Below are 25,571 nucleotides of genomic sequence, written 5' to 3' on the forward strand. Positions count from 1 at the left end.
CATATGTGATGTCATAATACGCATAAACAAGTCCCTCTGTCCACCATGTTCATCTGCCCATTGTACCTATCTGCAGTCATCCCATTTGACTGTGCCACATCCGTAACCTAGTACGCCTTTGAGATTCAAGTATTGTGTAGCTGCTTCTTGAATGTCAAGATTATTTCCCTCCATGGTAGTGCATTCCAATCTCAGTGTGTTGATTTTTTTTCCCCTCAAAATTTGCCACACACTTAAAACCTTATGCCTCCTTGTCCAAGACTGAGTGGGGGAATTATTTTCAACCTCGTCTGTCTCCCTCATAATGTTACACAATTATCAGGCCCCTTCTTTCCAAAGAAAACAACATGAGCCTATCCACTTAAACTGAAATCCAAGCAATATTCTGGTGAACACACTCCGTACCCTCTCCAGCTCGATCACATCCTTCCTACAGTGGACCATCAAAACTGCGCACAATGTTTCAGATATGGCTTGACTAATGTTTTATAAAGTTGTACAAGGTAGATAAAAATCACCTTAAAAAGTGAAACCATAACACTGGAATTTTTAGTTTTGTTTATTTGTGCTCATCAGTTATTGTCTATCAGACTTCCTTTTCAACACTCAAAACCAACTTGAGGTCTAATTTTGGACATTTTAACTTTAGAGTTTGCAAATCCAGTCAGTCGTGGTGTGAGGAAGTATGGACTTTGGTTCTGGAAGCAAGAGGTGTTAATTTTCAATTTAGTTCGAACATTTAATTTTAAGAAAAATGAAAGCACATGATCGGGCATGGTCAATTACATTTATGGGAACTTTGCAAACTTTAGAAATTGATGTATTGACAAAATGTGTTGTTGGTTGTGGATTTACGCTGTGCCTCTACCTTTTTTAAATCATCAATGATATTTTTTCAATCGGCTTTGTGAATGAAATGGATTGCTTTGCAAATTAGGGATGAGAGGGGACCGTTATAAGGGACATACACCAATGAGTGGTTGACATTGGAGCACTCAGCGGTGCAAGGACAGCTTATTCCCCTCTGCCATCAGATATTACTTCACTTTGTCTTTGTCTTTCTGAAATGCGGTTGATAAAAATGTTTGCTCTGTGAAGCTGTCGCAAAACAACAAATTTCATGGCATGTTCATGACAATAAATTCTGATTCTGGGGTTATTTCAAGGGCAAAATCCACTGCCAGTATCCTTCAGTGGTGGTGGACAAATTGGCTTGCAATGAAAGCATTGCCAAAGCTAACACGCAACGACAGAATGTAATCAGGCCAATGCAATGTTGATGCTCATCTTGAGAGCTTCAATGCATTAGGGAGGAAATTGTACCTGTCATTAATTTAGAGTGTTTTCCCATGTGTTTAAAAGGCTGGTCTAATTGTAATGTTTATTTGTATGAATGAATTCCTTCATTGTAAGCAGTTTTATTTGGAAAATCCAGAAAGAAGGAAAATTGTATTGATTCAGAAGAGGCTCCTCACCAAGCTTTGATTGTTTGGTTACCTAGAACCTTATAGCACAGTTCAGGCCCTTCCACAGATTGTGGTGCAGACCAAAGTATTCTTTGGCTTGGCTTCGCGGACGAAGATTTATGGAGGGGGTAAAAAGTCCACGTCAGCTGCAGGCTCGTTTGTGGCTGACAAGTCCGATGCGGGACAGGCAGACACGATTGCAGCGGTTGCAGGGGAAAATTGGTGGGTTGGGGTTGGGTGTTGGGTTTTTCCTCCTTTGCCTTTTGTCAGTGAGGTAGGCTCTGCGGTCTTCTTCAAAGGAGGTTGCTGCCCGCCAAACTGTGAGGCGCCAAGATGCACGGTTTGAGGCGATATCAGCCCACTGGCGGTGGTCAATGTGGCAGGCACCAAGAGATTTCTTTAGGCAGTCCTTGTACCTTTTCTTTGGTGCACCTCTGTCACGGTGGCCAGTGGAGAGCTCGCCATATAACACGATCTTGGGAAGGCGATGGTCCTCCATTCTGGAGACGTGACCCATCCAGCGCAGCTGGATCTTCAGCAGCGTGGACTCGATGCTGTCGACCTCTGCCATCTCGAGTACTTCGACGTTAGGGATGTAAGCGCTCCAATGGATGTTGAGGATGGAGCGGAGACAACGCTGGTGGAAGCGTTCTAGGAGCCGTAGGTGGTGCCGGTAGAGGACCCATGATTCGGAGCCGAACAGGAGTGTGGGTATGACAACGGCTCTGTATACGCTTATCTTTGTGAGGTTTTTCAGTTGGTTGTTTTTCCAGACTCTTTTGTGTAGTCTTCCAAAGGCGCTATTTGCCTTGGCGAGTCTGTTGTCTATCTCATTGTCGATCCTTGCATCTGATGAAATGGTGCAGCCGAGATAGGTAAACTGGTTGACCGTTTTGAGTTTTGTGTGCCCGATGGAGATGTGGGGGGGCTGGTAATCATGGTGGGGAGCTGGCTGATGGAGGACCTCAGTTTTCTTCAGGCTGACTTCCAGGCCAAACATTTTGGCAGTTTCCGCAAAGCAGGACGTCAAGCGCTGAAGAGCTGGCTCTGAATGGGCAACTAAAGCGGCATCGTCTGCAAAGAGTAGTTCACGCACAAGTTTCTCTTGTGTCTTGGTGTGAGCTTGCAGGCGCCTCAGATTGAAGAGACTGCCATCCGTGCGGTACCGGATGTAAACAGCGTCTTCATTGTTGGGGTCTTTCATGGCTTGGTTCAGCATCATGCTGAAGAAGATTGAAAAGAGGGTTGGTGCCAGAACACAGCCTTGCTTCACGCCATTGTTAATGGAGAAGGGTTCAGAGAGCTCATTGCTGTATCTGACCCGACCTTGTTGGTTTTCGTGCAGTTGGATAATCATGTTGAGGAACTTTGGGGGACATCCGATGCGCTCTAGTATTTGCCAAAGCCCTTTCCTGCTCACGGTGTCGAAGGCTTTGGTGAGGTCAACAAAGGTGATGTAGAGTCCTTTGTTTTGTTCTCTGCATTTTTCTTGGAGCTGTCTGAGGGCAAAGACCATGTCAGTAGTTCCTCTGTTTGCGCGAAAGCCGCACCGTGATTCTGGGAGAATATTCTCGGCGACACTAGGTATTATTCTATTTAGTAGAATCCTAGCGAAGATTTTGCCTGCAATGGAGAGCAACGTGATTCCCCTGTAGTTTGAGCAGTCTGATTTCTCGCCTTTGTTTTTGTACAGGGTGATGATGGTGGCATCACGAAGATCCTGAGGCAGTTTACCTTGGTCCCAACAAAGCTTGAAAAACTCATGCAGTTTGGCATGCAGAGTTTTGCCGCCAGCCTTCCAGACTTCTGGGGGGATTCCATCCATACCTGCTGCTTTGCCACTTTTCAGTTGTTCGATTGCCTTATATGTCTCATCCAGGGTGGGAACCTCATCCAGCTCTAGCCTTAGGGGCTGTTGAGGGAGCTGGAGCAGGGCGGAATCTTGGACTGAGCGGTTGGCACTGAAAAGAGATTGGAAGTGTTCTGACCATCGGTTGAGGATGGAGATCTTGTCGCTGAGGAGGACTTTGCCGTCTGAGCTGCGCAGCGGGCTTTGGGCTTGGGGTGAGGGGCCGTACACAGCCTTTAGAGCCTCGTAGAAACCCCTGAAGTCGCCAATGTCCGTGCAGACCAAAGTATACCTACCAAAAAAAAGCCCTTCCTACCTCGTGACTCTATTTTTCTTTCATCTGTGTGCCTGTCTCAGAAGCTCTTAAATGCCACTATTGTTTTTTTTCTTTTTTATCAATTTTTATTTGGATTAATTTGGCAAATACAGGTTTCAACATGGTTATCAAAGATTAATTCGATAACTTGTTTGCATGTGGTGCATTTCTATGCATCATCCCTGCTCAATCATTCAATGGAAATCCTTAATCATGCACTCTGGATTATATTTTAATTGTGAACTAATCTGCTGCTTTAAAGTGAAATGTTCACTTTAAAACTTTTTATAATTTAAAGAGAAAATTACTTGCTTCATATATTGAATTACTCTATAAAGACTGGTCTTGAGTACATGTGGGTGAATTCAGTGTCTTTGATACTTGTGAAGAGGATACATTAAATCTCAGGCAATTGGAGAAAATGAAACATTTTATGTAACTTGATCAGTTATTGTTCAGTTGTACTGTTTTAATTGTTACAATTTCATGTACTTGCAATTTGGCTTCACCCAGGAAATGGCTGATGTTTAGATGTATTACTTTTAGTAGACTTAAAATGTTTACAATACAAGAAGTGATTGTTGAAAAAGAACTACCCAGCCTAATTTCCCAGCATTTGATCTCAAGTTCTGCAAATCATGGCTTTCAAGTATATATCAAAGTATTTTTTAAAAACTTTTTAATCATCCATTTGGACAAATCTCTGCCACTCTGTAGACATTTTTTTACTTATCTCCTTTGATTGTACCAATCAATACTCCGTGTTTGTCCTGAGAAATGCTGACACAGGAAATGGCCGTCGAACACAGCAATCAAGCAAACAGCACGCAGGATGTGAGACCCTCCCCCTAAGCCGCAGGTATAGTGGTCGAACCCACCAATCACTGCCAGCAGATTGCAGGGGGTCCAAGCCGGGACAGCCATTCGGCAGCCAGCCCCGCTCAAGCCTTGCCCCGGTGGTGACGCGACTGGCTGCCTATAAAAGGCAGAGCTGGAGCTCAATAAAGTTGGTGTCGATTGAGGTCCTTTCATGTGAGAGTCTTCTTTCTTCAACCTCAAGCTAGAACCTCATTTTAATCGTAGCGACCCCACTACAATTTCATATTTCCTATCTAGTCCTATTTTATTTAGCAAGTCCATTAAATCAAATCCCAGTTTACCCTTGATGGGCTCAGTCCTGAAACGTTAGTTATATATCTTTATCTTAGCTATGTAAAGTATGTTATATGACATGCTGAGTTTCTCTTTTCCTTTTCAATATTTTTATTAACATTGAAATTTTGCATCCAAAATTACAGTACATATTGATGTATGTTAAAATTCAAAAGAATAAATTACATTTAAATCATATCATTACATCCAAGATTTTCCATATTTTAATCAAATAGATTATATTGTATTGATATAATTGAGAAAAGGAAAATGTAAACCCACTCCAAGAAAGAAGCTCTTTGGCCAAAAAAAGACGATTCTTTTTAGTGATAAATGACCTCATTATTCAACATTTCTTCCTTCTAAACAAATCAAAGATTATAAAAGTAATTAAAAAAGGGTCCCCATAGTGTTTGATCAATTCAAATTACAAATTGAGCATCTAACCTTTAAATTTAAACATGTCATCACATAGCCATTGAGCATGGATTAGGCAGGATAGCGACCCTCCATCTGAGCAATACTGCCTGCTTAGCCATAAGAGAAATAAAAGCTAATGCATATAACCCAAATGTCCTTAACGTTATGTCACCCTCTCTCTCACTCAGCTTTTTTTTGCTTCAATCACTGTGTCTCCAGACTTCTGTGTTTTTACCCCAGTTTCCTCCAACTGACCAGGCCATCAATATCTTCTTGTCGTCTATAACCTCACAGCCAGCCACCTAGCCAATCTATTTTCTACTTGGCAACTTAGTTTATCATGCCACTTGCGTTCATCTAAAATCACTAATGTAGATTACAAAGAGTCAGACATGAGGAGTTGAGCCTTAATGAAAGCCCACTCGTAACAGCCCTCCAGTTGCAGACTGTCCATCTGTCATAATGCTTTTTGATTCCTGTTGCTAGGCCAATTTTGGATCCAGTTTCCTTCTCCCGAGGTTCATGGATCTTGTCGAGCATGCCATGTGAATATGTCATGAACCTTGGAAAATGCATTTTGAAAACATCAAATGCATTGCTCATCAAACCTTGTTACTACCACTGAAATTAGTCAGACTTGACCTTCCTATAACAAATCTATGCTAACTGCCTTTGATTGAGTGGCTTTCTAAATAAAGGTTTATACTGTAGTTCAGAATTGATTACAATATACATTCCACTGAAATTGAAATAACTGGCCAGCAATGATTTATCCCTTCATCCTTGTTAAACATCAATTCAACATTAACAGTCCTCAGCTTCTCTAACCAGAGAAGATTAGAAAAAGATCAGCATTCTCTGGAATTTACTGACTTGGTCTTTTTGAATCAGTTGGGGATGTATTTTCATGACTTGAAGGCTTATCAAGTTTCAAAGATGCTTGACACTTTTCTCTTGTATTTGTCTCATCCAATTGCCCTGAGATCATACTGACTGCCCTTCTGCACCATTCCTACAGCTGCACACTCACCTGGATTGACCCATCTCTGTACTTGCTTATAGATGGGAGCACTCTATTCTTAAAAAAAAATTACTCCCTTCAGGGAGACTAAATTTCTTTGAGTTTGCTTCCAGAATCTCCTCTTTCTTTCCTTCATTGTCATTAGTGCCAATAAGGGCCATTGCAGGTGCAGAAATGCCTAATTGCCCTTAACAGTTAAGGAATGAACTTTATTTTGCAGGGGTGGGGTTCTGCTTCCAGTAAAGTATTCTTCTGGACTGCTGCTCTTGCATTATGATTAGTCACTGGTGACAGAAATCCTCAAGACCGTGGTGTCACTTTTTTCCAACAAGTTTGAATACCCAGAAATCTCTTGCCATGCTGCTGGAACTTGGCATACACTGCCTGTGCGTGGAGTGTGATATCAGGCATGTGGATGATGTGGCTGTCTTGCAGTGCTGGCTGAGCACCATTGAAGTCTCAGTACTGAGGAAAATTGGCCCAGGAGAAGGCACTGACATTTGGTTTGCTCATTTTTCCAAAGGGTTTGGAAGAAGTTGAGAAGATCTTGTTAATGTTACTTGAGTGGTTTGAGATGCCTGCTATAGATAGTTCGTGTTTGGAGCAAACAGGACAGCGTGGTATCACCATTTCTAAGATTAAGCTTAATGCCAAGTTGAGGTCTTCAAACAGTCATCATATGGCCAAAGTCATGTGGATCTACTTGACTTGGAAGCAAATTTATCATTGTTACATCACAGACTAGCAGCAATAGAAATTCACCAAGAGACTGTTAGTGTTTTTATTTATTAATAGTTATAAATTTATTGTTTTAATGTAACATCTTAATTAAATTTACCCCAACTTTGCGCGAATACAGGTTTGTGTGTGGGATACCCAAACCATTACAGCTTCGGCACAATTCTGGAAAGTCATTCCAAAGTTCAGCCTTAGAAATCCTGTGTTGAAACTCAGACTTTTAAACTGATGCCCAGAAGTAATTACGAAGGAGGTGGGAGAGACTGAGTGACTGGACTGCTGAAAACTCACGAATCCTTGTCGTTTCTTGCTGAGAAATAACCTTTTGGATGAACAGCTGTCGCAGCCCCCTTTTCCTTGTGTGGGGAAATGACTTCCACGATGCTTCCAAAACCCAGGGAGGGGCTGGTTAGTTGAAATGACCATTACCTCGATCATGATTCAATGCAGCAATTCTGCCTCCTTTATCCAGAAATGGGTCAATCAAAGTGACCTTGACTTGCAACACAGTGGTTCAATAATTCCCCTGACAAGGAGAATTTGCCGAATTATTCATTTCATAACCGAGTCACTCCACTTCTGTGTTCATCAGATGTCTGGTGGTCAAAGTAATTAAAAAGCCTCACTTACATGATTCTCTCACCACCTGTGTTCCTGGATAAAACAACCATTGTTTTTTTTCCCTTCCTCCATAGTATCAATTTTGGGTATAGTCTGTACTTGATGGTGCCACCCAGACTCTCCACACCTGTGAATGGTTGCAGCCTGTACTAACCCTTAAAGTGACGGTCACACCAAATGAAAAAGGGGATCGTAATATTCCGTTCACTGAAATACTGTTCCTGACAGACTGAACACCTTCGATGCACACTTTGATGAGAAGAACAGGATGATGCCAAAGAGAGCTCATTGTTTCCCCTGTATAAGCCCCCCCACATAACTGAGGTTGAGGAGAACCCTATTCAGCATGAACCCACATGATGCAACTAGACCAGATAACCTACCTGGTTGAGTACTGAAGGAATGTGCAGACCAATTGATGGAGGTCTTCATGGACACCTTCAACACCTCACTGCAGCAGTTGATCGTTCCTACAGCGTTCAAGACAACGACCATCATCATCCCAGTACCCAAGAGGGCGATAATAACAGGCCTTGATGACTATGGTTCTGTGACACTGACCTCCACTATTTTGAAATGCTTCAAGCGTCTGGAACGCATGAAAGCATGCCTCCCAGAGATGCTGGATCTGCTTTAATTTGCTCCATCACTCCATCCTGACCCACCTGGAGAACAACGCCTCACATACCTGGCTGCAATTCATTGATTTCAGCTTTGCATTTAATACAGTCTTTCTCCAGAGGCTGGTGGAGAAGCTGTCCTCGCTAGGACTCAGTGCCCCTCTCTGTAACTGGATCCTGGATTTTTGACCAGAAAGACTCGCAGAATGTCGACCATCGTCATGCTGAGTACTGGCTCACCTCCAGGCTGTGTGCTCAACCCAATCCTGTTCACGGTAATGACCCACAACTGCATCACCAGATCCAGTTCCAACAGTGGCATCTGGTTTACAAATGACGCAACAGTAGTTGGCCTCATCAGTAGCAATGAATCAGAATTTACTGTCATAAATAAGTCATGGAATTGGTTGTTTTGAAGCAGCATCAGGAGTGCCAACATTCATGTAAACCACCTTTATAACAATAAATTTTAACAAGTGCATGAAAGTCAGGCAGTGTCTGGTTCTTTGATTATTCAGAAATCTGATGGCAGCAGGGAAGAAGCTGACCTTGTGTTGAATGCTTGGCTTTAGGCTCCTATACCTAATTTCCCAATGGTAGCAGAGTGAAGAGGGCATAGCCTGGGTGGTAGGGGGTCCTTGAGGATAGAGGCTGCTGTTTTAAGACACCAACTTTTGCAGATGTCCTCAATGGAGTGAAGTCTGGTGCCTGTGATGTCGCAGGTCAAGTTAACAACCCTCTGGACTTTTTTCTTGTCCTGAGCATTAGCACCTCCATACTCGGCAGTGATGTAACCAACCAGAATGCTGCACCTGTAGATGTTTTTGAGTCTTTGGTGACATACAGACTCCTCACAATATAGCCACTAGCACTCCTTTGTGATTGCATAGACATGGAGTCTCCAGGACAGATCCTTGGAGATGTTGACACCCGGGAATTTTAAGTTTTTGACCGTCTCCACTACTGAACCCTCGATGAAGACTGGGTCATGTTCCCCTGACTTCTTGCTGAAGTCCACAGTCATCTTGGTTTCGCTAAAGTTGAGCGCAAGTTTGTTGCTGTTAGTGATTCTCCTGACAACGGTGGTGTTATTGGCAAATGTGAAGTTAGAATTGGAATTGTGCCTGGCTACATGGTCATGCATGTCGAATGAGCAGAGCAGTGGGCTAATCGCTCATCCTTGAGGTGCACCTGTGTTGATTATCAGTGAGAAAGAGACGTCGATAATCAGTGAGTCGCCCTACGGGGAAGAGGTGGAAAATCTCATAAAATGGTGCGAGGGTAACAACTCAAATCTCAACGTGAACAAGGAGGAGATGATCTTGGACTTCGGGAGGACCAGGAATGACCACCCTCCACTCCAACTGCAGTAGTGAATGGAGGGCACCAAATCCCTTGAAGTTCACTTGACTAGTGACCTATCCTGGGCACTCAACATCTCACTTGTCAGGAAGGCACATCAGTGACTGCACTTCCTGAGAAGACTGAAGTGGGCAAGGCTACTGGCCACCATTATGCCATCCTTCTGTAGGAACTCTATCAACAGTGTTCTGACTGGCTGCATCACAGTGTGGTGTGATTGCTGCAGAGAAATGGATCGGAGGTCAATCCACAGGACCAGAAGAGTGGCAGAAAGGATCACTGGAGTCTCCCATCCAATTGACATGATCTACCAGGAACTTCGTCTGAAGAGGGCGTGCAAAATCATTGAGTCCCTTTCCACCCTGCACACAGCATCTTTCAACTGCTACTGTCGCAGAAGAGATACAGCAGTATCCGAGCCAGCACTGCCAGCTGAGGAACAGCTTCTTCCCACGGGCAGTGAGAATGCTGAACAACCAAAGGAACTGCTCACACTAACCATCTGAGACTCTCATTTGCACTAAAATTATTTTTATAGCTGTAACACCTGTCCTGTAAGTGTGTTACGGCTGATTGTGTCTGCATGTTTTTGCACTGAGGACCGGAGAACACGGTTTCATCGGGTTGTACGTGTAAAATCAGATGACAATAAACTTGATTTTTGAACTCATTCTTGGATTGATATCATTCGTTGTGCTGTGTAGCATAGAAAGTTCATAGAAGACTTTGTTTTGTGGATGTTTGGTGTAAGGCTTCTCCCCTAAGTTTCAGTGAGCAAAATAAGAGGTGAAGGTTGTCTTTCTACTCTAGGTCGATGAGGCTTGAGCAACCTTAGTTGGAGATGGCAATGGGACATTTGATGCATCATGTTTGATAGGTAGAGAAATATTGATGGGAGATTTTGACAGTCTTGCTTAACTCTAGCTAGGAGAGGGACTGGATAAGTGGTTAGAAATATGCCTTGCATGTCCACATAAAGCAGGCATGGAATAACAATGACTTTCACCACAGACAAATTTGTGAGGATATCCATGAACTTTCTCAATTGATTTTTTTTTAAAGGTTTGTAAACAATTGTAAATCTCTTTTGTACCAGTTGATTCTACCAGCTGATTTTTTTTCCCCCTTGGTTTTGTAGTGAAGATCGTGCCTATTTGTCTTGGCGGAAAGCATTCACATTGAAATAGGGGCAGCTCTTAGGCCACTGGTTAAGAAAAACTCGTGTAGTAATTTCCTTTGACTTTTCTATGCAAAGTTTCTCCACTTGAACATAATCATGATGGCATTCTTAAGGTTCCTTAACATATCATGGTACTGGAAGAGGGAGATGAGGCTATGAAGTTGTGTTTATAATTTCATCCTGGTGAAGTTTTAAAACTCTAGAATATATTCTTCTCCAGATGCATTATTATTTGATGGTTTTCAACCTCTTGGTCTGGACTGTAAGGGTGATAAGATGGGGATGGGTAGAATGCTTTGAAATGGAGTAAAGACATCTGCATCAAGCTATTTTGCTTGGATGAGATCTTTGAACTGCTTCCGGGGTTGTGATTGGGTACCAAGTATTCACGTTTACTGAGAGTATTGCAGACTAGGCTTAGGTCACAGAGGTAAACCAAGTTTCAGACATGGTGCCCCTCGTCTGCTTTTTCAGTGCACAAATTTACACGAAAATTTTTGTGAAGTGTTCAACTTTGTACATAGGTTTTATGTCCCTAAGATTTGCCTCCAAATCTCCCCTTCAACTTTTCCTATCCTTGAACCACCACACAATTATCCCTTGAATTAAATTTGTAACCCAACAAAATTAAATCCTTCTTCAGTGAGCAGAATTAACTAGATGGGCCAATATTCAAAATCCTTTATCTTTACAACAATGCTGTATGGTCTGTTAATTTTCTATTTCTCTGTACTTCCAAAGGATCTACAATCTCAACTATTAAATTTCTTTTTCAGATTGACTGCCTGAGCTGATTAGTGTTTTCATAATTTTCAATTTGTACTGTAAATTTTCAACATCTGTAATCTTAGTTCTGATTGTCATTTTTAACTGTTTTCGCTGTACTAGTGATGTTCACCTAAAACACACATGTCAAACTCTGGCCCGCGATATAATTATATTTGGCCCGCAAGATCATTTCAAAAATGTATTAGAGGTGGCCCGCCCTGCAGCGAGAGCCGATGCTGTTTTTTGGTAATGTCACCCCCACCATCCTCCCCCTTCATTGCACATCCTTCCCCACCCCCTAACTATCCCCTCCCCCCTAAAACCACACCCCTTAAAAGATGGCCAGAATATTCTCAAAAAGGAATCCAGAATGGTAAAGTTCCACAAACCTTCTGCTGGGAATCCTGACAACACCCAGGCATCAGATCCACGGGACACGGAGGGAGCAAGAGTGTTGCAGGTTGACCGTGCAAACTTTAAGAACGGGAAAAACAAAATTGTAACACGAGAAGTCTGTCGATGTCATCAGCCGGCAAGCCAGTTGGAAGGCTCCCCGCACAACCAGTCACTTCTCCCACCTGTTGAGCGGTGCGGCGGATGGGCGAGCGCCTGTGATTTCCTGTCGGCGCGACGGGCATAGCAGGCTGCGCACGGCCCCCGGGCAGCGCGAGCCCCACGCGACTGGCACCGGACGGCCCTTCCACAGTGTGAGCGCACTTCTCCCGGTCGCCACAGCCTTCAGCGCTTTCACCCGCGCGGTCCCCAGAGACGGCTGGTTCGGCCCTGCACGTGAAGAGAGAGATGGTGACTGTCCGCAAAGGTTGATCGGCAGTGCGCTGGGCCTGAGTGGGTGGGTAAGCAGGGGTGGGCAGAGGGTGTAGGTGAGGAGTAATGGGCAGGGGAAGTTATGGTGGTGCGAGGGGCAGTTAGAGGGAGGGATGAGTAGAAGGAGGGGTGGATAGGGAAGAGGTAAAAGGGGAGGGGCAGGGCGAGTAGGGGAGGGGTGATTAGAGGGTGAGAGACGGGTAGAGGGAGGAACAGGTTGAGGGGAGAGGCAGTAGATGGGAGTGTATAGGATGGGGTGGGTAGAGGCAGAGCGAGTGGAGTGAGGGGTGAGTAGAGGTTGGGTAAAGTACTGGTCAGGTAGAGGGATGGTGGGTCGAGGCTGAATAGAGGCCTAGAGCCTGAGGAGTGAGCAGGAAATGCCGAGTCCTGATGCAGGCCAAAATGGACACAGCCTGTGAATGCTGACTACATCTCCACAGGGACCAAATAGGTTTCCGTCAAGTCAAGCAAAGGGTGAACTTGAGCTAACTACTCCTGACCTGTAACATTATCCTCCTAATTTTAATTTTGGCCTTCCGTGAATTTGAGTTTGACACCCCTGACCTAAAACATAAGGCTTCCAGGACACTAAAATTTGTCCTCACAAATTGATGTAATTTTCCAATTGATAACCCATTCAATAAAAAGACAAACTCAATCAGAAACTCATTTAAGGACTCTTACTTTGCACATTATTTATTATTGAATGTTTTCCATAATGCAGTCAGTTTGTTTATATTTGTCTTTGTTAACTTTTCACTCTTCATCTTTCACTTGAGAACAGTGTCAAGATGACAGCGCTGCTGGAACAGCTATAATGGCAGTGCTGGTGCAGACCTGCGAGGAGCAGAGATGCAGTGCTCCCAAGGGGTCCATCCGCCAGTCAACTCCTGTCAGCTCTGAACGGGCTTTGAATGACCCATTGAGTGAGCTGATTGGGGATTTTATTTGAAATCCTGTGACCGCGGGTCTGTGCCAAAGATGGCAGATGCTTATTAATCGGCAACAGCCACAAGGGGCTACAGACTCCGTGGAAGTGAAGGACTGGAGCAGGGCACCAGACCACCCCCTATCTGAGAGGGAGAAGCGGAGGAGATGACCGTGGGGATGGTGAGCACAGTGGTGGACCAGTGAGGGGGCTCTGAGGCTGAAGGACCAGTACATGCAGTGGGATGCTGGAAACTCAAGGTGAGGAACCCGCAGAAGCTGTGGGCTGCTGGAGACTGGTGTCAGGAGACTCGTGGTGGGCTGCGGACTGCTGGAGACTGGCTCGAATTGGCTGGAGGAGTACCAGGTATCGGAACCTGGACGTGAGGATGTGCAGAGGGCACTGAAAAGTTCCTGACCATGCCAGAGGTTCGGAACTGGAGCTCGAGTTGCCATTGATTTTGACTGGACTCTGTGTGGCTGCAGGGCTGCAGAAGTACTGGAGGCAAATTTTTAGGCACTTGGAGACTCGGGGGTGGGGGGGGGGGGATGAGTGTGGGGAGACCCTCTTTTGATTCTCTCTCTCTGACTGTAAGTCTGACTATAAGGATTGTAAGAACGGCCTGGGCAATTCCTGCTGGTGGTATATCTGTCTGCCTTGCAGCAGACAAAAAGAAATTTCATGTAATATGACACTGTTTCATTACTCTGATAATAAATTAAATCTTGAACTGGAAATTCTGATTGACCTGCAGTAAAAAGAATCTCAGGGTTGTAAGTGATAGCATATATTTACTCTAACTATAAATGTGAACTTTTTGAGTTGAGATTAATTTTTAGGACTGCATTTCTTAAATTAGAGAAGTTATTATATTCATCTTTTTCATCATCTTCATTGCTTGAGGGCGAAAACAGAAGCATTACCTTTTTTGGCATTAAAATGACTGATTTTTTTTTTCCATTGTGAGTGATTAATTCTTTAATACTTGGTTTTAATTATCTTTAAACATGAAAACAGAATCACACTTTAACTTATCACTATGGACTTAACTAACTTATCATATTGACTTAACTAACCAAACTTAACCCCCTTCTAATTCAAAGCACATGCGTATGTAATGTGTGTGTAAGTTCAGAAAAGTTCTTTGATTCACAGTCCAATCTCACTTCTCATTCCTCCAAGTTCACTGGTTGCAGGCAATTCTTATACTATGCACAGAATTTAACATTTATGAAGTTCACCAGGCTTTGGTGCTTGAAAGGTAAATGTTTACCGCTCAGGAAGGTTCTTGTCGGTTTAGAGACTTGTTGTACGCTGGACACCCAAAACTGATTCCTTTTTAATCAGCCACTTTAGTGTCTTGCTGAAGAAACTTGCCCCCTCAGGGTTCTCCAGATGATAACCTCTTTCTTTCAGGTCACCACAGAGTTCCTTTTTGTTTCTATTATTCCAAGTGAAACATTAGACAGCCAGTCCTCTCCTCTTGTATGAACCACAAGGGCTTTGACCAGTCTGAACTAAGCACTCACAACCTGTCTTCAAAATGGGGTTTTCCACAAGCTTCCCAGCTTGTCCTGTTCCAGTCCCAGCTGCTGTTGCTGACTGTATCACCGTAGAATTTTGCGCTTGCGCGCTCTCTCTCTTTCTCTGCGCTCTCGCACGCACGCACACACACACAGAAAGCCTTTTTGACTCTCCGCTTGCAAAACCACATGACTCTCTTCAAACAGCAAGTTGAACACCAGACAATTTGCGGCTCAGACAAGTTCTTTTATCTGTTGCCTTTTTGTAAACAACGATCCATTAGTGAAGTCTCTTGGGCACTCTCCAAAGCTTTTGCAAAGGCTGTTGGCCCCGACATGTCCAGTATGAGCAGAGCTCCAGTATTTTAAATAACATCTGTTTTAAAGTGTTTTCTATGTGACATACACTAAAAAAAACCTGCCCTAATTTATCTCCCAAAAACATATCTATATTATGTCACACTGTTCAGAATATCACCAGCCTGTTTGTTTCAGAAACTTAATAATATTCAAATTTGTTGATCATTTTTTTAAAAGAAAGTTCTTTAACCAGGCATTCTTCCCAAAGAAAGCAACAAACTGCTGGAGGAACTTGGTGGGTCAGGAGGCATCTTTGGATAGAAATGGTCAGCCAACATTTCAGGTTGGAACTCTTTATTGTGACAAAGGGTCCCAATGCAAAACATTGACTAACAATTTCTATCTGTGAGCGCTGTCTGACCTGCTGAATTCCTCCAGCAGCTCATTGTTTGCAGAAGATTCTAATATCTTCATTTTTTTTTGTTTCTTTATTCTTCCCAGAGGAAGTCATTTACTTTAAAAAAAAAACATGCTCCACAAATGCATGTTGCTGGATTGAATACAATTGTCAGGCTACTTCCTGCATTGTAATGTTAGACAGGATGCATTTCCTTTTGAAGTGAGGATTGCTCTACTTTTACCTCAATGTGACTGATTTGGCTTTAAAATAGTTCTGTGGGAGTGAAAGGGTGCGGCAAGAAGGTAAACTTCAACTGGAGCGCTGTACATCTTTATCTGAATTGTGGGAGATCGGGATCATGTTCTATGTGCACCATCAAGTCCATTTGTGATAATGTGCAATGTTGGTCTTTTGCTTTCTATTTCTGCTCTTTGCCATTCAGACAATTTGTGCTTGGGTTTAAATTAAATTACCCACTTTTTAGGATTACTAAATGACTAGTCCTTGCCCCAAAATCTAGCATCTCCAGTTGTTGGAAACAATCTCTTGCTATTTACTTGTCAATTCTTAAGTATCCACAAAGCTCAAATTTGGTATGATTTTGGATCTTTTTAATGCCTTTCTTTAAATCCGAATCTATATTTTTGTTTTTAGCACATTTGGAAGATTTTCTATGCTGTATAAATGCCCCCTTTCAAGGTTCTGCTTCCTTCCCTGGCACATGCAGATTATGTTACAATTTTGACCAAGTATGTAACACTTGGTCTGAATCCTGCAGTTCCTTTCCAAGATTAGCTGAGGTCAGTATCACTGAAAATATGATTTTTTTTTAATGTACTCTATGGTTTTCCCACTTGGCTGGGTACAATCAAATCTCAGTATTTCGAGGAAGGGTGGGTCATTAAAACCTGTAGGTTTGTGCTCTTGGTAATTAAGGTAACTTGGAAATGAGGAACAACAACATTGAGAGTGGATTCAAATCCAAAAGGATGTAATTCTTAATAAAGTTTGTTTTGGTTGGGGAGTCATTACACAAATTTATTGCCATGGTTAAAAAGATTTTGGAGAACTGAGCTGTTTTACAAAATCTAGTTGCTTTATACAAGAAACCAAGTACATTTATGAGGCAGTGAAAGGTGAGCTATGTGATTGGTTCCTGCACTTTTTTTTTGGGATGAAAGCATCATTTGTTTACTCTGGATAAAATATAGCCTTGTCCCCTAATTATAGATGCCTGGTAATGTCATGGGCTATTCCATTTTAAAATACCAGTTGGTGCTTTCCTGAAAACAGCTAACAACCTATCAGCTGAGGACACAGATTCTTGCCTGTCAAACATCTGAGCTTTGAGCTTTTGAATCATATTACTTTGATTAAGATCACTTATTCTGCGCCACACACGCCTTCCCTCAGGTGATTGCTGCTCACTGTACTATGAGTGAATGGATTTTGGTTTTTTTTGTCAAGAGACATGAAAACAAGCTCAACTATGGAGTAGTCAGAATGCCTCATTGTAAACCTAAATGGGTTTTGCAAAGCAGAAGTTGATATTCAGGAACGAAGAAGTATTCGTTTTTTAAAAAAGTTTCAACGACAGTATTGACTAGTCAAAAATTGACGCAAGTATTTCACACTTTGTTTCTGAATATTCAGTTCAAGGATGGTTCCAATAACCAATTAAAAAATCCAGGTTCTGACAGTGCCTTAATTTCTTGGCCTTGTTTTCCTCTAACTTTTTTAATATTTCCCATCTCTATGCTATTGCTTTCAGCCCTGAAATCTACATGTCCCCAAGTCTTAACACACCTGTAGATCTGTCCTTTTATTTTTTTTATCTGCCCTAATTTTAAATCATTTAGCATTATGGCAGACTCTTCAATTATCTAAACTTTTGCCTCCAATATTCTCTCTGAATCTTTGTTCCCTTTCTTTCCCCTCTTGTAAGATTCTAAGTTCTACCTCTTTGATCATGCTTTTCTATTACAGTACTATCTTATTTAGCACAACAGCAAAAAAATTATACCTGCTTCACTAAAGGGCCTTGTGAATATGTTATACATTTCATGTTTTTAAACAAACAATCCAGCTAAAACCCAAATTCAGTAATGCACCAATAATTAATAGCACTGATAGAAACTCAGAATCTAATTTCTCAATTGAACCATGATTTATGTGAAGTGCTGGCACCGATTTACCATAGACAGGTGGATTTTTGTACATGCTTATTGGCAGAAGCTATTAAGAATTAAGGAGGGCAATTAGGATTAACAGTGATACAAATCTGAATTTGAAAATTAGGCAATATTGGGAGCAGGATAGAAAAACTGAGGTTACATTGAAAATCAGAGAAATATTTTTCAACAAACAAGGTGGAATCTCTGGAAGTGAGATTTTCAGATGATCAAAAACTGAGTAGGATGTTTTAAACCCTGGGCTTCCAACAAAAAAAAGTTAACATCAAAGAGGTGATACCAGAGTGGCTCTAGCCAAATGTACCCAAAAGCCAGGTATAATCTCTTTTCTCGACCCACGCTCCCCACCCCCTGCAAAATCACACAGAAGAAAGAGTTTGTAAATGCATATCACAAGATTCAAGGGCAGCTTCTTGCTGAATGTTATCAAACTCTTTAAAGGACCTCGTTTGTAAATGATTTTGATCTCACAAATCTACTTCATTTTGCCCATTCATTGTTTTATCTACTTTTAAACACTGTATTCAGCTCTGTCTGTTGTGCACTATCTTGTACTTGTTCCAGATTGATTGCCCAATGGCACACAAAAAAGTTTTTATATTTCTGTATCTCAGTGCAATTACGGCCCATGAGTATGATGAAGCCTTTTGAGAAATGAGGCTGCAAGTTCCAGAGCTCTTCAAAATTAAATTTTATAATCCTTTTGGTTGTGGTGTGTGCCAGAAGTCTTGAAAACAATGGGTTTAATCTCTCCAAAGTGTAGGCAAATGTTGATGTCTTTATCTGAAAAGAGCACTATTCTTCTATTTTAAAATAAATTGTGGCCAATACCCATTTTAGAGCAGGTGAATCTCAATTTTTTTAAATTTTGACAATGAAGATTCTTTTAGATGATTGGAAATGGGGTGCAGATGCTGGGCACATACCTCACAAAGCTTTGACTTGACACCAAGTGGGAGACTGGTTAGTATGAAGAAACTTTGAGGAGGACTGTTTTCCAGAGTTTGTTCCAGATCCAGTTTAAAGTAATTTCTGGTCTCTGTAGATATGGGGTCCAGACAAAACTGCAAATTTGTAGATAGTAGCAGGCATATTTAACTCAAAAGATTTGAAGGTTAGAATATGACCCAACCTGACTTTGGGAAGGACAAAATTTATACTTATATTTTTAGTTGGTACTCTTGCCATTCAAATGAGTCAAATATTTGACCTTCATGCACTCATTAGAACTTGAAGGAAATTGCATTTTATTCTCAATCAGAAGCAAGCAATGGTTGCCTAAGACTAACAATTTTAAAATTTTTTGCAGAGATGAATCAGCGGAGGGTTGTACGCCAGAGCAAGTTTCGGCATGTTTTTGGACAGACTATGAAAAGTGACCAGTGCTATGATGACATCAGAGTTTCCAAAGTTACCTCAGACAATTCCTTCTGTGCTGTAAATCCCAAGTTTGTGGCAATAATTGTGGAAGCTAGTGGTGGTGGAGCATTCATGGTGCTTCCTTTGCAGAAGGTAAGTGTAAAAGATGCTGCATTTAACGTGTTGGTGATGTTCAATTTTATTAGAATAATTTGTACAGTAGTCACTTTCCTCCTGAGCGAATTCAGTGCAATTTATCAATAACATTGTCACTGTTCTGCAGTTTAATGTAACATCTTTTATTCCCTGTTAGTGAAGAAGCAATGGTGGGTGCACACTTTAACCATGTGTAATCATGGACAAAATTACATGGTTACTTCAGCACCTTTTGTGTAGATACTTTAAAGATACTTTAAAGAGATGCCATCAGTGTGAGTGAGTAGTTGGGGATGATATTTAAAATAAAATGACCAAAAGTGGCTGAACAATTTTTGGCAGTTAAGTAGAATGCTCTTGAGTATAGAGCTAATTAGCTGAAGACTTGCTTTCCATTGCAGAATAAAATATGTTGAAGATAGTTTTGAAAGAAAATAGAACATTCAATGTCAGGAAGGAGACTTTTTAGTGGACATTTGCATAGGGAGTTGGTGGGTGGGAAGAGAATTTCTATAGCCAATTTTGTGTTGAGGGAGCCAAGAACAATGGGGAAAGAGATGAGCCAGAGCTGGTGGCTTTTGATATGGATGACAAATAATGGAACAAAACATATGAATAAATAGTATGGACTACTGGCAAAGTGTATAAGTTCCGTGTTTTAGGAAAGTAAGCGTAAATGGATTAAGAACCTTCTTAGTTCAGGTATCAAAGAAAATATTGGAAATTAGATGGGAAGTGGTGTTGCAAGGTGCATGAAAGTGAGTGAGTTTATAATGTTAGTTCATCGAAAAATATTAGTGAAGGTGAGGAAAATCCATTGGAAGTAGACTTTCCATTTTAAGTGCCCAGAATCAAAATTAAAATTAAAATCTGTATCCATGCCAACAATGAAAATGTTTCCATTTATCAGTTGAGCATTTGACATTCTCTTAGACGTATCATAGTATTACAAGTTTTAAAATCTCTCCTGACTCTTCTGATGAATACAACCGGAGTTTTGCAGACTTGGCAACATCCTAGCTGTTGTTATGCTTACCATCTAGTAGAGTGATTAGAATTGGGAAATAAGCTAGAAAATTCTACCTGTTGTGGCCTGCCTGCTGTTTTTAAACAGCAAGATTACTCAGTGTTTTATGAAGTGTCAAATATGCAGCATTAAAACTTTGTATATATTCTGGGATCTGTCTTAAAATTGTAAATTCTTTTGTTCTATTTCCTTTTCCCTGGGATGCAAGAGTTAAATTCCATTATCCATGTGACTTGTCAGAAGATGACTTTCTGCAACTCATAACTTTTTTAAACAATTAAATTTATTACCATATTTGTCATTTGCAAACCAAAGAATCACTGTTCTTATATTTACCATGGAAGGTAGAAATCTGTAGCATAGTACAGGCCCTTCAGCCCCCAGTGTTGTGCTGTCCTACTCCTAACACCTTCCTAGAATTTCCCTACTGCATAACCCTCCATTTTTCTCAGCAAGTCCAAATCATTTCCAAGTCATTGATACATTTCACAAAATTCAAGGCACCTATTGGTTGAGCTCTGTAACCTTCTCTTGTGCACATGCAAAACTTTCAATTTTCTGCTATTTCCAAAAGTGAAGAGGCAATGACTTATGAAAGTCCCACTCAAATACAGGCTCAGCTACAGTCCTCGAATATTCAAAGTTGAGTTTGAAATTGAAGTCCACATTGATAGTTAACATTGGTTTTCTAGATTTGATCATTTTAGTCAATAAAGTTGCCTTGAGCTGATGCCAGATTTAAACATCATCTGGTAAAACCTTTGTTTATTTCTTGTGGTTCTCAAATGTGTGTTACTTCAATTTCCAATTTCTCTAACTGTTGCGTCAGGTTTTTGACAACCTTCGAAGAATTATTACGTGTGCACAGAGAAACATGGTGCTGTTCGAACCATTAGTTACTGGTATCTAACATTTCTCAATCTCTGTCAAGAAGAGCATATTACATTCTAATAATAGAAAGTATCTAAAGATCTGAAAAAAACGTAAGGAAATAATTTCCATTTACTATATGCTTCTACCCTATATTACTCATCTGACCCCACCTGAATTTTATTTTGTTCTGTTGCCCCTCTCTCCCTTTGTCTGGCACCTGCCAATTCACTGTGCAATTGTCCTTCATCCCTTCCTGGGTTCACCAGTCCCCTACAGACCCTTGCCCTCAATATACTGGCTACGTTCCCTCTGTAGTCTTGGTCTTGATGAATGGTTCTGGCCCAAAGTCTTGACTTTATTTTCTCCCACTGATGGTGCTCAGCTCACTGATTTCTCCAAAATGTGCGGTCCCTGTGTGTCCTCAGGAAATGGAGCTTGACCTCTGATAACCTGACTGTGATAAAGCAGTCTAATTGGATAGGACAATGGATAATGTACTGATGAATTAATGGAATTCAGTACTGTACTCTTATTTGGATAATCCCTCTCAAGTTTTGTTGGAGAATTGAATAATAAAACATCTGGATTTGCTGCATAATTGAGGTAAAAATCTTTTTAAATTAAAAGCAAAATGTTTTATACCCCCTTGCTGTCGGTTCAGACTAACTTTGAAGGCAACAGCCCCAGCAGTATTTTATTTTGTCCCAGATCAAGGAAAAACCCAACACCCAACCCCAACCAACCAATTTTCCCTTGCAACCGCTGCAATCGTGTCTGCCTGTCCCGCATCGGACTTGTCAGCCACAAACGAGCCTGCAGCTGACGTGGACTTTTTACTCCCTCCATGAATCTTCGTCCGCGAAGCCAAGCCAAAGAAGAAATATGTAGATTACCTTGATGCACAGTGCTTGTTTGCCATGGTAGTTTCTGAGGCAAGAATCAAGCTGTTCTGGTGTAAATAGAATGGAGCAGGAGAATTGAATACTGGGGTTTTAAAACTAATTTAAAATTAAAAATAAAACTGAAACAAAATTAAATACCTTTCACAGTTGTTCAGTGCATTGTCCTTTTTTATCCATTTACTGTCATCTTGCCCCTTCACGTAATCTTTTTAAAAAAATTAGATTCTTTAAGGAAATTAAAACTCGTTTGTTTCAAAATTGGTTTTCATAGTTCCTGTTACACCCTACCTCCCACTCCCAAACAGAGTTCTCCTCTATTTCTGTACTTGACTTTTCTATATATTTTTTCCCCCAACAATGATATTTTAATTTTCCATTTAACTACATAAATCTGCTTTCCTGGAAATAATTTGTTGCTGAAGAATGGCAATCAAAAGGGTTGGAGAAGGAAGACCAAGGTATTAAAACATTGTTTCCTGGTTTGTTTCAATGGCCTAAATATAAAAGATACTTGTTGCAGAGGGAACTGTTCAAGAATCCATCCTGTCCTCCTGATGATTACCAATTCTGGCCTTTAATCTTGAAACAAATTTATAGAAAGAAAGATAATAAAGGTTGTGTTGTGGCAACTATAGTAGAGTTACTGAAATAATACAAAAGCACACACCAGTCTAGTCAACTGAAGACTGATTTATTCAGGGTTTACAGGCTTCTTTTATATTCTGCATGTCCCAGGCTCCAATCAGCAGGAGATTCAACGGCTCAATGTGCCGTTCCTCGGCACTCGGTACCTCTTGCATGTGGTCCTGGTGAGTAGGCAGACATTCGGATTATGGTTCCGCACACCCACAGAACTGCACCGGTGACGGTTCGCATTGCTGCATTGTGCACCCGCTACAGTGTTTCATTCTGACTAGAGTTTTGATGGTGGTTCTTGACTTCTTGCTGCAATCTGACTGAAACAGCAATGGAATATTTGGCAAAGGAGTGATCGATGAACTGCTTAATATCCCCTCCATAGGACAAGCATGCCATTCTAGAAATTTGAATGGGAAGCCTGTTTCACCTGAGAGCTGATTTTTAAAAAAATTTTAAAATTGTTTTGTTAAATCAATTTGCCTTGCTCAAGTTGAGCTGCAATTAGTCCAATATAAATCTATTAGCACTAAGATTGACAAAGATGCACTTCATCCACACTATTTACTTCATGAAGTGTGAAGGGCGCTGCTGAGGTGATGATAAAAAAGAGGCTTTTGAAGTGAACCACTCACATTGGAACACCTTATATCATTGTCATCTGAGTGGCCAAGCTTGCTTAACGTAACAGCCACGTACAAGAAACTTCATATGTTGGAGGTCGCAAGACATGAAAAAAATGTTACATATTCGTTTTTACTGTAACAAAAATGGTTATAAATATTAAGAAATGCATATACATTTATTCATGTACAGTATGTTTTAAACTGCAATTTGTATTGGTTTCAATAATCAAAAAGTATATTTATCATATATACTCATGTAATAGTCAAATTTTGTGGGTAAATTTTTAGGGGTCAACTATTACTGATATACTACTTCTGACCACTATGTGCCCTATGTTATTCAGGCATTGCAACTGGGTGGCTGGGGCCTAGGTGAAAGTCTGGTTGGGGCGTCGAGTGCTCTGGTAGGTAGGCAACCTGGGCCTAGGCAAGAGACCCTGGTCAAGGCATCAGAAGCTCTGGAGGGCAAGCAGCCAAAGTGAGAGTCCGCGGTTGGGGCATCAGGAGCTCAGATAGCTGGTGGCTGGGATTTAGGAAAGAATTGGCAGTTGTGGCCTTGGGGGATTAAATATTACATACTTGTATACATTCCAGATATTTTTAATTGCGAGCCGCGCCCATTAAAACTACCATTATGAGCATTGGCTTGTGCGATTTCCTGTCTCAGCCAACATATTTCTGCGAGCCACACGTTATATGTCAAAGAGCTGCATGTGACTCGTGAGCCGTGGTTTGACCAACCCTGATCTAGAAAGACCTGGTTTCACTCTGAGGTGGTTAATAAGGCAGATGTGGGAACTGCAGGCTCTTGCACTAACTGGGCAGGTGCATGGATAGTTTGTGAGCTGGTGTGCATTTTCTGTCACTTATGCAAGACATATGTGTGCATCTGACATGTGGATTTGAGATTCTCAATAGTAACCTAAATACTGTTTCTTCACTTTGTGGTTCTGGCAAAAGATTCCCAGGAGTCAATGGGAGTGTTTCATTTCTTCGAGGAGGCTTTGTGTATCTTTTTTTTCCTGTGTGATCATTGCTTTCTATGGTAGAGCCTGGAGTACAGTGAAAGGAAATGGCTAGCCTGTAAGAATTCTAAGTTTCAATTAGATAATTTTCATTCTTCTAAGGTCAAGACAGCATCGGCCTACTTAATATCTGCTCTCCATGGGACAATTATGGTCTGTCCAAATAATTGTGTTGCTAAGAGCCCAATGCTGGGAAGTTGGGATTGTGACAGTTGTAGCTTGGGTCTGTAAATTAACATACGAGTTACTCTGAACTGTGACTTATTTTGATTAATAAATCAAAATGATGACTTGTTTGATTTAACAGCGATTCTTTGATTTTGAATGTCAAAAAAATGTTAGTATTTAAATAGCCAATAGGAATTGTATTCAATATAATAGTAAAAAGTAAGATTTTTGATTTTATTTTTATGAATTTATGAGCAGTTGTACACTTCTGTGGTGGGGGAAAGATAAACAAGGTTACATCAAGGAATTTGGAAATCAGGCTATTAAGATTTTGTTTCACTCAGAATCTTGCATTATACAGTAAAACCTCTGGCACCTATTGGGATTAGTAGATGCCAGATAAATGTATTTTCTGGTTGCTTGAGACTTGTTCGTATAATGCATAATTAATACACCTGTATTAAGAATAAACAATTTAAAGTACAAAAATACTATACTTAAACTGAACAAACTTTACTTTCATGAATATATAAACCTTAAAGCATTTTATTTTATTTTCAGTTACATTCTTTGTAAACAGTTAACAGACACTGCATCTGCAGGTTCCACTCCCTCCACTGAACCACTCAAAAGATGAATATTAACGTTATAAATAATTAAACCTACTCCCCAAATTTGCAGATTAAGGCTCTGACCGGGGTGACTCTTACTAAGCAGGGATAAGGAGACACTTTAAGAGAGTCGCCCCCAACGGTGAGTGGCATCAACAAGCTCTTGATCCTTGGTGACACAATTGCTGTTTCACACAACGCATGATTAAGGCACGCTACTGGCTGAATACTTACTCCCATTTTCACCAAAGATTTTTTGTGTTACTTCAGAGAGCATTTACTTTGACAATTTTAAACTTGTATATTTTTTTAACCAATTATTTGATTCTTATATATTGCTATTTATTTATTTTCCCTTTTGTTTTTCTCCCAGTTGTTTGAATTCTGGAAACCAGGGGTTTTACTGTAATTGCACATAGGAAATATTACTTAAGAATGGTTATCATTTTGCTGCACTGTTTGCTCCCTTTAAAACAAAGGGGGCATGAGCAATTACTCAATTACTTG

At 41.1% G+C, this 25,571-nt stretch overlaps 1 protein-coding gene across 3 annotated transcripts in view; it reads left to right on the forward strand.

Annotated features, from left to right (window-relative positions):
• Positions 1-25,571, forward strand: part of LOC138761122 (coronin-1C-like) — a 176,994-nt gene that overhangs the window by 69,610 nt on the left and 81,813 nt on the right. For 2 of the 3 annotated variants that reach the window (XM_069932760.1, XM_069932761.1), the window contains exon 2: positions 18,991-19,193. In XM_069932760.1, coding sequence (XP_069788861.1) covers positions 18,991-19,193 — 203 coding nt within the window. Of the gene's footprint in view, positions 1-16,271; positions 16,290-18,990; positions 19,194-25,571 lie in introns of those variants that run through there. The other variant, XM_069932762.1, reaches the window with a different exon arrangement.

Source organism: Narcine bancroftii, chromosome 4 (assembly GCF_036971445.1).
Source record: "Narcine bancroftii isolate sNarBan1 chromosome 4, sNarBan1.hap1, whole genome shotgun sequence".
In the NCBI taxonomy this organism is placed as follows: Eukaryota; Metazoa; Chordata; class Chondrichthyes; order Torpediniformes; family Narcinidae; genus Narcine; species Narcine bancroftii.